The sequence below is a fragment of the Microcaecilia unicolor genome, chromosome 9 (genome assembly GCF_901765095.1).
Source record: "Microcaecilia unicolor chromosome 9, aMicUni1.1, whole genome shotgun sequence".
Lineage (NCBI taxonomy): Eukaryota > Metazoa > Chordata > Amphibia > Gymnophiona > Siphonopidae > Microcaecilia > Microcaecilia unicolor.
The window spans coordinates 49,886,313-49,899,921 of NC_044039.1; the positions used below are offsets into that span (position 1 = coordinate 49,886,313).

At 41.4% G+C, this 13,609-nt stretch overlaps 1 protein-coding gene across 1 annotated transcript in view; it reads left to right on the forward strand.

Annotated features, from left to right (window-relative positions):
* TULP3 (TUB like protein 3) overlaps nt 1–13,609 on the forward strand; it is a 362,459-nt gene that overhangs the window by 33,133 nt on the left and 315,717 nt on the right. Inside the window, exon 2 of the mRNA XM_030214120.1 lies at nt 4,597–4,648. Coding sequence (XP_030069980.1) covers nt 4,597–4,648 — 52 coding nt within the window. The remainder of the gene's footprint in view (nt 1–4,596; nt 4,649–13,609) is intronic.

Consider the following 13,609-nt stretch of genomic DNA (forward strand, 5'->3'; position numbering starts at 1 on the left):
TTCAGCTAGGAACAAATCTCTGCTAGTACCTTGTGTTGCCTTTTGGCCTCGTGTCAACTCCCAGGGTTTTCACCAAATGTCTAGTGGTAGTTGCAGTGTCGCTATGCAGACTGGGAGTCCATGTGTTCCCTTATGTTGACAATTGGAGGCTTTTGTTAGGTTTATAGTCCATGTCATCTTGTGCTACTAATACTGGCATACATGTTCAAAGAAGCATAGGATGGAGACTTCAAGCAGGTGTACATTAGTTACATTATGCTCTGTAAAACTTTTTTTTAATGCTCATTGATGCTTTATTTTATCCTGTATCATGCAGTGATAAACTTCTATAAGCCCTCTGTTTTAGACTGCATGGTGAGAAAGAAATGAAAAGGAAGTGCTCATGCGGAACAACCAAATAGTGAAGTTTTGGGCTCCCTGTAAGTGTAATACTATAAATGGAATGGCCCCTTGCTGGCCAGTATTCATGTTCTGTAGACTTCAAAACAAAATACTTAGGTCCAGATCTAAGTTGCAGGTAAAAGTAGGGCAAAATCAAGTTCAGAAAACCTGGAGAGCAGTTTGCTTGAAGCTTTTCCAGTGATACTTCTGTGCCCAAAGATTTTAATTTACTGAGGCTTTGAAAAAGGAAAAAGGCCTGCTAATGAAATGGTACACACAATGTGGACAATTGTACAACTGGGTGCCTTGAGGATGCTCAGGAAGAACCTATTATGTAACAGCACCTGGGCGCCCAGATTCTGTTGCAGAATACTAGTGTTGTTAACACAGTAGCAGTGCATCTAACATTTATGTGCCCAAAGTTATATCAGTCATAGATCTGGAATAAGTGCGGATGCCTAAACGTGTCAGGAATGGGTATAAGTTAGTAGTCTGTATGTTACTTGCATAAATGGGAGCTCAACCCATGTATATGGCCTTCCCTCCCCCCTTGTATGTACGTTCTATATAAGTTAGACATGCTGTTTCAGAATAGTGCTTAAGCATCCTGCCGGTTCTTTAATGGATAAGTGTACACTTGTGCTCATAAATGCTAGTATTCTAGACATTTACATGCACAAGAAGCATGTAAATGCAGTGCCTAGGTTATAGAATTGTCCTTAATATCTTTAGGAAAAATCGCAAAAAAATGCTAAATTTAAGAATTGCAAAAAATATACAGTATATTTGCTAAAGATGTTGTTTGTACTATTTTATTGGATTTTCCTTTTTCAAACGTTGCAGGGAATTAAGTCCTTGGCAGAAGTACCAATTGTAAGCTTTTTGTTCTAGTTTTCCCTCAAATAAGTCTGACCCTTATGTGAGGCTGGGAATTGGTCCTCTTCATGTTCTATTATTTTTGTATGGGCTGATATTCAAATGATATCTGTCTCACAACTTCCAGCTGTGGTACAAATAGCAAAAGATAGTAGCTAGAGTTGCCTTCTCTTTCCATTTCAACTGAGCAGGCTGATCCAGACCTGGATTTTCACAATTGCATGTATGGATTTATAGTTCTGGTTTTCTTAGGAAAATCAGTGGGAATATTGGAACAATATGGCTCTGTATAAAGTGGGGTAAAAGCAGATCTGGATCAGTCAGTTCAGCTGATTTGAGGTGAAGCAGCAACCCAGTGTAATGGCCAGACTTGGAGCACAAGAAAATGAATTCCTTTATATGACACTGTGTGCACTGGCACTAAATAAGTACAGTATAGCAGTGATCCGAAGATTCACTAATGGATCTCATTATTTGGGGGGAAAAAACCCGTGGCCCCTGCACCCTGATACATTAGCCAAAAAAAACTCTTTTTTTTCTGTAAATTGGCTGTGTTCATTTGATATGTTATGTGAAATGATTGATATATTATGTGGAATGGCCTCGGTCTATGCCAGGTAAACTGTGCACTATTGTGTTAAGTTATGGAAGGTTGCTTTTCAGATCAATGTATTATTCTTTATGAGTTAACACATAGAAGAGTGGGTTATGCTCCCCAAACAGAAGATAGTCAGAGAACACTGACATTTTATTGATGTCATTACCGGTATAAGGAGTGGTGCAGCCCTGATCTTTTCCAGTATTTTTATCCGTCTACAGCAATAGGAATGGTGCAATAGGATTCTTCAGGAGATCTGGGGCACAGTCTGTGGCCTGCCTTTGGTTGGAGTCAGCTTTCAAGGATTTTCTGTGGACCTTTGCCCTAATTGAGTGTGAAAAACTGCTTCCCTCCTCAAATCCAAGCCACAACCCATGGCTTGGTGCGGTTGGTATGGCAGCGGTCCTCTCGGGTCTCTGTCAGCGAACTGTGTGACCTTTATTCCACCTCCTTCATCAGAGCCTGTTTCCAGGACTTCATTCAGAGAACCCTAGTGTTGGAGTTGGAAGCATCTGTGCTAGGGTACAGCCCTGCACTAGAGCTAGGGGTGGCAAGTGTGGTTCTTTGAGGACTTCCCTTTACTGGGGCTCAGCTTCCGTTTCCCTCCCATCCTTTCTGGGGTCAGTCTCTGTTTTCTTCCCCCTCTCCACCGCTTGCTGCCTGCTGTGTTACGGAGATGTTTAAAAAGAATGAAAAAGAAAAGGATCATGCTTATGTAATGAGGAGGAAAGATTGTTGGCAGGATTGTGGTAAGAGGATATCTAGCTAAATAATGGTTAATGGACCTGTTATCTAGAAACTTATCCAAACCTTTTCTAAACTTGGGCATATTACTAGACCATATTATCTAGCAGCAAATTCCAGTTTTTAATTATGCCTTGATTGAAAAAATACTTTCTAGGATTTTGATCTGCTACTAGACAGTTTTCCTGGAGTGTTACCTAATTCTAGTACTATTGGAAAGAGTAAACCATTTTGATGTTTCATAGTGTTTAGTGCACGTGGAGGGGCATAATCAAACGGGGCCGGCCATCTATAAGGCAGGCCCCGGAAAGCGGCATACCCAACCATATAATCGAAACAAGATGGCCGGCCATCTTTCGTTTCGATAATACGGTTGGGGCCGGCCAAATCTCAACATTTGGGCCGGCGTTAGAGATCGCTGCCATTGGTTTTTGCCGATAATGGAAACTAATGGCAGCCATCTCAAACCCAGCCAAATCCAAGGCATTTGGTCGTGGGAGGAGCCAGCATTTATAGTGCACTGGTCCCCCTCACATGCCAGGACACCAACCGGGCACCCTAGGAGGCACTGCAGTGGACTTCAAAAATTGCTCCCAGGTGCATACCTCCCTTACCTTGTGTGCTGAGCCCCCCAAATCCCCCCCAAAACCCATTTCCCACAACTGTACAACACTACCATAGCCCTAAGGGATGAAGGGGGGCACCTAGACGTGGGTACAGTGGGTTTGGGGGGGGGGGGGGTTGGAGGGCTCACATTTACCACCACAAGTGTAACAGGTACGGGGGGATGGGCCTGGGTCCACCTGCCTGAAGTGCACTGCACCCACTAAAACTGCTCCAGGGACCTGCATACTGCTTGTCAGGGAGCTGGGTATGACATTAGAGGCTGGCAAAAAAATTATTTTTAATTTTTTGGGGGGGGTGGGAGGGGGTTGGTGACCACTGGGGGAATAAGGGGAGGTGATCCCCGATTCCCTCCGGTGGTCATCTGCTCAGTTGGGGCACTTTTTTGAGGCTTGGTCCTAAAAATAAATGGACCAAGTGAAGCTGGCGAAGTGCTCGTCAGAGCCGGCCTTCTTTTTCCCATTATCGGCCTAAGCCGGCCATCTCGTAACCACGCCCCTGTCCCACCTTCTATAACCTGCCGAAACGCCCTCTTGAACTTTGGCTGGCCGTACGACGGAAAGCAGTTGAAGCCGGCGAAAATCGGCTTTCGATTATACCAATTTCGCTGGCTTCAGGAGATGGCTGGCCATCTCCCGATTTGTGTCGGAAGATGGCCGGCCTCGTTCGAAAATAAGCAGGATAGTGACATTATATTATTTAATAATTTTCTATCATAGTGTGACTTCTGCCTTGCTTCACTTTAGTATAGACTTACACAGGGCTGTCCTTGTACTGTTGACACTTTGAAGTTATCACAATATTGATTTGGAAGTAACCTTTGATCTATTGTGCATTGGGTAGGCTGGGTACACGATGGAAATACTGGAAGGAGCAGCAGACTACCCAAATAATAGCCTCCCAAAATCTATAAACTCTTGGAGGAAGCTGTCAGATCTCTGAATCATAAGTAGCTGTTGTGACGCCTTCAAGAACAGCTGCAGAAGGAAGGATAGGAAGTATCTGAAAACTGAAGATGGCTACCTTTTTTGAAGCTTCCTTTTCTACTTCAGTTTTCAGTTTACTTTACTCTCATCCCAGTCCTGCTTTTTTTCTGAGGGACTACTATACAGATGGATGAGATGGGAATGTGAATGGTTTGTTGCTAAACTAAGCAAAGATGAGGTGGTTTATAAAAAGAAATCTTTCAGATTATGTAAGATTTGCAGACTGATCATGTGAACATTACTTTCTAAAATGTGACCTTCAAAATTCAGTGTGGGTGTTTTCCTGTTGGTGAGAGCTCTAGGGATCATGGTTAATGGAATAGATACCTTGCCTATATAAAAAGAAAATTGTATTTGTTATTTAGAATCTTTTTTTCCCTTTTGCAGTGTCTTTGAAGATGAAACTGCTAAACTGCGTCAAATAAAGCTGGATAATCAGGTGAGTTTAATATACTCTCATGTTAGCACTGAGGTTTGTTATTCTGAGGTTAGTTATTGTTTTATGACTTAATGTATTTTGCAATTCCATGTGTGGTGATTTTATTTTGTATTTATTTTTTGTAAATTACATCAAGTTTCTGTAATTGTGATTCATTAATGCAGTGAAATGAGCTGGCATTCAAGCTCTTTCTATAGACATACAGTATGGTATATTTGTAGGAAATACAGAGCAACATTTTTTGTCTCTAAATTGCTTATTTCTCAAAAATTAGAAGGAAAAAACCTCATTCAGACCTCAATCCACAAACTTGGAGCTTATAGCTTCCTATATGTGTGATTGGTCAAATATCATTGGTCTGAAAAACCTATTCACAGTTGCTGAGTAGACAAACATTTCAAAAACTTTTAATTCATAATAAAATTCTACCAACAACTAAATGAAGTAAAATTGTTACTTAGATTAAATTGCACGGCTCATACAGGACTTCAGATGATTGTCTAATTATCTTTGTTCTGCAAAATTCTTTTAAGTCTTAGGTAGAGGTACAGTGGTGGAAATAAGTATTTGATCCCTTGCTGATTTTGTAAGTTTGCCCACTGACAAAGACATGAGCAGCCCATAATTGAAGGGTAGGTTATTGGTAACAGTGAGAGATAGCACATCACAAATTAAATCCGGAAAATCACATTGTGGAAAGTATATGAATTTATTTGCATTCTGCAGAGGGAAATAAGTATTTAATCCCTCTGGCAAACAAGACCTAATACTTGGTGGCAAAACCCTTGTTGGCAAGCACAGCGGTCAGACGTCTTCTGTAGTTGATGATGAGGTTTGCACACATGTCAGGAGGAATTTTGGTCCACTCCTCTTTGCAGATCATCTCTAAATCATTAAGAGTTCTGGGCTGTCGCTTGGCAACTCGCAGCTTCAGCTCCCTCCATAAGTTTTCAATGGGATTAAGGTCTGGTGACTGGCTAGGCCACTCCATGACCCTAATGTGCTTCTTCCTGAGCCACTCCTTTGTTGCCTTGGCTGTATGTTTTGGGTCATTGTCGTGCTGGAAGACCCAGCCACGACCCATTTTTAAGGCCCTGGCGGAGGGAAGGAGGTTGTCACTCAGAATTGTACGGTACATGGCCCCATCCATTCTCCCATTGATGCGGTGAAGTAGTCCTGTGCCCTTAGCAGAGAAACACCCCCAAAACATAACATTTCCACCTCCATGCTTGACAGTGGGGACGGTGTTCTTTGGGTCATAGGCAGCATTTCTCTTCCTCCAAACACGGCGAGTTGAGTTCATGCCAAAGAGCTCAATTTTTGTCTCATCTGACCACAGCACCTTCTCCCAATCACTCTCGGCATCATCCAGGTGTTCACTGGCAAACTTCAGACGGGCCGTCACATGTGCCTTCCGGAGCAGGGGGACCTTGCGGGCACTGCAGGATTGCAATCCGTTATGTCGTAATGTGTTACCAATGGTTTTCGTGGTGACAGTGGTCCCAGCTGCCTTGAGATCATTGACAAGTTCCCCCCTTGTAGTTGTAGGCTGATTTCTAACCTTCCTCATGATCAAGGATACCCCACGAGGTGAGATTTTGCGTGGAGCCCCAGATCTTTGTCGATTGACAGTCATTTTGTACTTCTTCCATTTTCTTACTATGGCACCAACAGTTGTCTCCTTCTCGCCCAGCGTCTTACTGATGGTTTTGTAGCCCATTCCAGCCTTGTGCAGGTGTATGATCTTGTCCCTGACATCCTTAGACAGCTCCTTGCTCTTGGCCATTTTGTAGAGGTTAGAGTCTGACTGATTCACTGAGTCTGTGGACAGGTGTCTTTCATACAGGTGACCATTGCCGACAGCTGTCTGTCATGCAGGTAACGAGTTGATTTGGAGCATCTACCTGGTCTGTAGGGGCCAGATCTCTTACTGGTTGGTGGGGGATCAAATACTTATTTCCCTCTGCAGAATGCAAATAAATTCATATACTTTCCACAATGTGATTTTCCGGATTTAATTTGTGATGTGCTATCTCTCACTGTTACCAATAACCTACCCTTCAATTATGGGCTGCTCATGTCTTTGTCAGTGGGCAAACTTACAAAATCAGCAAGGGATCAAATACTTATTTCCACCACTGTACATCAACTAGATTTTCTAACACGGATCAATACATGTGAAGAAGCGATTCAGTTTGCTATTGAATCTTTTGGGACAAACGTCCACTTTTTGGACGTTTCAGTAACTTTGCAAAATAATAGCTTCCACACAAATGTATATCAAAAACCTACAGATTAGCTGTTGACGTCCCTTCCTGCTTATGTTATCGTTTTATCTGTCTGTCTTCTTGCTCTCTCCTGCCTCGTGTCTTGCCTCTCCATCCTTCCATAAGACAAACTAAAAGAACATATTACAAAACTGAAATTGGAACAAACTACAAGGACACACATAAACTCTTCCAACTAGTGAACAAATTACTAGACACTACACCAGTCACTTCTAACAGCACAGATGCACCAGCAGCAGATAGCCTCGCGAAATACTTCAATGAGAAAATCGTAAAGTTACGACTTCAGATACCTGTCAGTACCATCGACTACACTACACTCATTGACTGTCTAGACCCAGACCCTGGACCAACTTCGAGACATTATCAGATGACACCATCTCTCCCAAACACTCAAAAGATTCGCTAAATCTCATTGCAAACTAGACATATGCCCCAACAACCTTATAACATCTGCACCTCAACAATTTATAACAGACCTCATGGAACATCTGAACTATATGTTACAAAATGGACTCTTCCCAAAGGAGAAAGGAAATATTCTACTCACCCCCATACCCAAAGATGCAAAGAAAAGTGCTAGTGAATTAACTAACTACAGACCAGTGGCATCTATTCCCCTAATAACCAAACTAACGGAAGGTCTGGTGACCAAACAGCTTACCAACTATTTAAATAAATTCTCAATACTTCACGACTCCCAATCAGGATTTCGGTCTAACCACAGTACTGAAACAGTATTAGTTACTCTCGTGACCAAATTCAAACAAATGATCACAAATGGCAAAAACATATTACTTTTACAATTTGACATGTCCAGTGCTTTCGATATGGTTGATCACAGAATATTACTACACCTCCTCGAGTACTTCGGAATCGGAGGCAACATTCTAAACTGGTTCAAGGGGTTCCTAACCACACGATCATACCAAGTGACATCTAACTTGACTATGTCAGCCACATGGATACCTGAATGTGGAGTTCCACAAGGATCCCCCCTCTCACCGACTCTATTCAACTTAATGAAGATACCCTTGGCCAAACTACTATCCAACCAAAACCTCAACCCATACATATACGCAGATGATGTAACGATTTACATCCCATTCAAACAAGATTTAACAGAAATTTCCAATGACATCAACCAAAGTCTCCGTATCATGCATTCATGCATTCCAGCTGAAACTTAACGCAGAAAAAACCCAGTGCCTAATACTTACCTCACAACACAACACGAGCAAATTCACCACCATAAACACACCAAACCTGTCCCTCCCAATTTCGGACACCCTAAAAATCCTTGGAGTTGCTATCGATCGACATCTAACACTTGAGACCCACGTGAAAAACACAACCAAGAAGATGTTCCATTCAATGTGGAAATTAAAAAGAGTAAGACCTTACTTCCCAAGGACCATTTTCCGCAACCTGGTTCAATCAATGGTGCTTGGAGGCTCATTTTCAAAGCACTTAGACTTACAAAGTTCCATAGGTTACTATGCAACTTTGTAAGTCTAAGTGCTTTGATAATATGCCTCTTAGTCACCTAGATTACTGCAATGCACTCTACGCCGGCTGTAAAGAGCAAATAATCAAGAAACTTCAGACAGCCCAGAACACCGCAGCCAGACTCATATTCGGAAAATCAAAATATGAAAGTGCTAAACCCCTACGAGAAAAGTTACACTGGTTCCCACTTAAGGAACGCATCACATTCAAGATATGTTCCGTAGTTCATAAAATCATCCACGGAGATGCCCCAGCCTACATGTCAGACCTTATAGACTTACCGACCAGGAATGCCAAAAGATCATCCCGAACATTCCTTAATCTTCATTTCCCCAGCTGTAAAGGTCTAAAATACAAACTAACGCATGCATCAAACTTTTCCTACTTGAGTGCCCAGTTATGGAACGCATTGCTGCGTAACCTAAAAACGATCAACGAACTGACTAACTTCCGTAAGTTTTTGAAGACCCATCTCTTCAATAAGGCATACCACAAGGATCAACAAATGTAATTGTACACATCTCTTCCTACTTGTATTCAGAAATGTTTTCATAATATCTGCTTGTTTTAAACTTCTACTATGATACTCAAGGCCTTTCTGTAACACTAAGTATTTATTTTCTAATCTGTATACCACCAAGAATGATACATTGTAAGCCACATTGGGCCTGCAAAAAGGTGGGAAAATGTGGGCTACAAATGCAATAAATAAATAAATATTACATTTCTTTGAAGGGGTGAACAAACATGTGAATAAAGGTGAGCCAATTGATATTGTGTATCTGGGTTTTCAGAAGGCTTTTGACAAAGTACCTCATGAAAGACTCCAGAGGATATTGGAGAGTCATGGGATAGGAGGTAATGTTCTATTGTGGATTAAAAACTGGTTAAAAGATAGAAAACAGAGAGTAGGGTTAAATGGTCAGTATTCTCAATGGAGAAGGGTAGATAGTGGGGTTCCCAGGGGTCTGTGCTGAGACCGCTGCTTTTTAACAGCAGCGGTTCCAGCTGGGCTGGCTGTGGAGGGCCATGTCACGGCTCATAATGTCAGAGCCATGGCTGCGTCGGTGGCTCACTTAAAGTCAGCCTCCATTGAAGAAATTTGCAAAGCTGCAACATGGTCTTCAGTCCACACATCCACTTCACATTACTGTCTTGAACAGGATTCCCGACGTAACAGTCAGTTTGGGCAGTCAGTGCTGCAAAATCTGTTTGAGGTTTAGAATCCAACTCTACCCACCTAGGCCCGTTTTATTTTGTTCCAGGCTGCACCCTTAGCTTGCTGTATATAGTTTCAGGTTAACCTACGTTATGTCCTCGCCGTTGCAAGGCCCAATTCATCAATGTTTATTGATTTGGGTGAGCCTGGATGCTAGGGATACTCCACTTGTGAGGATAATACAGCCTGCTTGTCCTTGGAGAAGCAAAGATACTTACCTGTAGCAGGTATTCTCCGAAGACATCAGGCTGATTATTTTCATAGTCCCACCCACCCACCTCCCCTTGGAGTTATTTGTTTATGCTTTAGACCTAACTGAGGTACACTCTTGCGCAGCGGTTGGGAAGTCAGTCCATGCCTGCATGGTGTGCGCTGCACACGCACCAGAAGGCTCTGGCAAGGTTTTTTCTATTTGCTATAGCAAATGCCGATTCCTTGGCCTGCTGTCCTCGGAGAATACCTGCATGGACAGATGGACGCAGTGCTTCTTTGGTATGAAAATCTCTCTCGTGTATATTCATTGTGGGTATCCTGAAAAGCTGACTTGGATGGGTGTGCCCTGAGGACTGGGTTGAGAAACACTGCTTCACCTTACACTCTAGACATTGAGTTGGAGGCTCTTTCGCTCACTTGTGAAAGACCTGGAACTCTCAAAGTAAGGAGGCTCTGACATGGGACCAGAGAGAGATCCTCATATATACCTTCACACTATTTATTCCCTTATCTCTTGTTTGTCCTTTTTGTCTGTCCTAATTAGATTGTACGCTCTGTCGAGCAGGGACTGTCTCTTTGTGTTCAAGTGTACAGCACTGCGTATGTCTAGTAGCGCTATAGAAATAAGTAGTAGTATTTAATTATTTATTTATATTTTGCTCACACCTTTTTCAGTAGTAGCTCAAGGTGAGTTACATTCAGGTACAATGGATATTTCTCTGTCCCAGGAGGGCTCACAATCTAAGTTTGTACCTGAGGCAATGGTGGGTTAAGTGTCTTGGCCAAGATCACAAGGAGCAGCAGCGGCGGGATTTGAACCGGCCACTAACATTCCCGTTACTGTAAAATTCTCTCCACCCACCTACTTAACTCTCATCTACTCATCAACCTTTACTTATTTACCAATACCCCTAGGGGGAGGTAGAAATTGAACATACTGAGGAACTTGTCAGACAACAAAAGTGTAAAACATTACTTTGTATAAAATGACCTTATACACATTAGGCCTTTCTTCTGTCTTTATCTGAGTGATAGCTTCACCTTGGCTTAAAATGCCTTAATTAGTTTAAATTAATTGGGTACATATTTCTTTAACAGTCACCTTGACTGTTGTTGTTGTTGTTTTTTTTTTTAACAGTTGGTTTTTAATGACCCTTTTGATGCTTTGTGACATTGTTTGCAGAGTGCCATTCAGATGTTTAGAAAAGTTAAATAATGGAGGTAGGAGTGTTCGGTGACATAAAGCGCTCAGGCAACATGAACAGGGGAGCTCAGGATAAATGTGGGGGCACACAACAATAATTTTAATGAAAAACAAAAAACAGCTAAGAACTCAATTAAAACAGTGGAAAACCTGTGAAATAAAAGGTTTCCTTGCATCTTTAAACTAATCTATTGAAATAATACGGAACATAACAGATATACATTATTATAGCTGACATAGTGAGGGAATTGCAAATTTGTCACCCAGTATAGGATTTGCGTTCATGTCAGTCAAAATGCATGGACCAGCTTTGTATTTGTTTGTGTTTAAATTAGTTCTCAGAATCTTGTGTGCTCACCCCCCTTTCCCCCATTTCTGAAATGGTACAGTCCACATCTTGCATTTTCTAAGAGCTCTAAACTCATGGAACTGCTGATCACTGAGTCCTCCTCTTCTGAGTGCTGTGCTTGTTCCTGCCATAAAGTCTCTTTCCTTTGCAGGTACTGACAGCCTTTATTTGTCATGTTAGTGCTCCTGAAAGTGGGGAGAACATCTCTCTAAGATTCTCTCCACCTCATTTCAGATCTTTGCTTCTCCTTGTTACCACTTTCCTAGGAACCATGTCTATCGAGAAGGTGAGTGTTCTTTTCACCTGTCAATTCTAAGTACAAGTAAGCTGTTGACTGGTGTGAAAAACAAGCTGTGTAGCCAGTTTTGAAAAGCATTACCATTTCTAGTATTATTATTATTGCATTTGTACTCCACATTATCCCACCTTTTTGCAGGCTCAATGTGGCTTACAGAGTGTTATGATGCAGTCATTACATTTTCTTAAATACATTCAATAATCGGTTGAAGGTGAAACTTCTATAAAGTGACATACTGCCTGTTGCACTTGTCTGTTGCACGTGTGGTTTGCTCTGCATTTATCTTATTTAGGATTGTTTTAATGTGTACAGTTTTGTACATTTGTTTTATGGAACAGTGGATTCAGCAGAGATACTCAGTGTGGCTACTACAAATTTGTGAAAACTAAGAGAGGTTTCTTTTGGCTTTTTTGTTTTGAACAGCTGTTCAACAGCTTTGCCAATCCATGGCAGTCTCACTCTCTCTTGGTTACGTCTCATTTCTTTTTCTAAAGATTTCTGTGCTTTTTGTACTTGTTAGGATGCTCATTTGAAGTAGCTTTTATATTACTCATTGCTACATTACGCTACTTTTTCATACATGCTAATAGCAAAAATGTTTTCACTAGTTCTTATTCAGTGCTGTTTGTGATTTACAAGAAGACCTGGATCCTCTTTTACCCACATAGCTTGTAGATCTGCATCAAAATTTACTTGATATGTAATGTGTTTGGAGATAGCTAGACATGCTGCTTTGAAATAGTAGCTACTAAATTCTAGAATGACCTACTGCTGGATTTGAGGTTCAGATTCTCTAGTAAGAAATTTAAGACCAGCCTGAGAACAGGTTATCTCAGAGCAGAGAAAGTCAAGCCTGCAGTTGTTTGAGCTACCATTGGTCCCTGAAGCAGTATTCGAAACAGGGCACCTTGTCGGCCCCGTGCCGAGAACCAATGCAAAAAATTCTTGACACTCAGATAAGTGACTTTTAGTGGCATGTTTTCATTTCTGTTGACAAAAATTGTACATTTATTATGGCCAGCACTTTTTAGAGATTGCACTTGATACACAATTTATTATTGGACTGTGGTGAACACTTGGATATTGAGACCTGTGATGTTTCTTTATTCGTGGCTAGTAACATTGCAGTTCTGCAACAGCGGTCGTTTATGTTCAAGTTGGTTAATGTGATATATCTGATGGTCTCCTATCCTACATAATAAATTTTAATTTTAAGCTACACAATCTTGGGTCTAATATACGTTCAGTGTAGATTAGTTTGGGGGTATATATATGTTTTACATATACCTCCTAATTCTATAAAAAGGGCTAAGAAATGTGCGTGCAAATTTAGGCACATGCCTAATTTTGCATGCATTTTAACTGACTAACAAGCTAATTATTGCCAATAATTGGCTTTTTAACAAGCAATTGGCACTAATTAGATTCACTTAACATGTATGCATATAAATTTATGCACAAGCTGGAAAAGGGGGTCACAGAAATTGGAGGGCTGTGGGCGGATCAGGGATGTGAATTTTAGTTATGTATGTAATTTTAGAATTAGGGGGCTCTGCACCTAAATATACGCGTGGGCATTTGCACCACATTTTCATTTGTGCAAATGGCCACACCTAAATGTAGGCATGATCCCTGGGCTTAAGCGTTGTTATATAAACCATGCCTAACTTCAGGTGCGGTTTATAGAATACAGCTACATGCTTTTTGTTTGCTTGGGTTTTTTTGGGGCACAGATTCTTTTTTTTTTTTAAAGGTGTCATGTATAGAATTCCTCCCCACCCCACCACCCCAGGGCATGATTTTATTGCTAGATTTTGTCAGCCTGCAATTTGAGTTGGTAATTAGGGATTTATCCTACAGAACTCTAATTTTTCTGCTCAG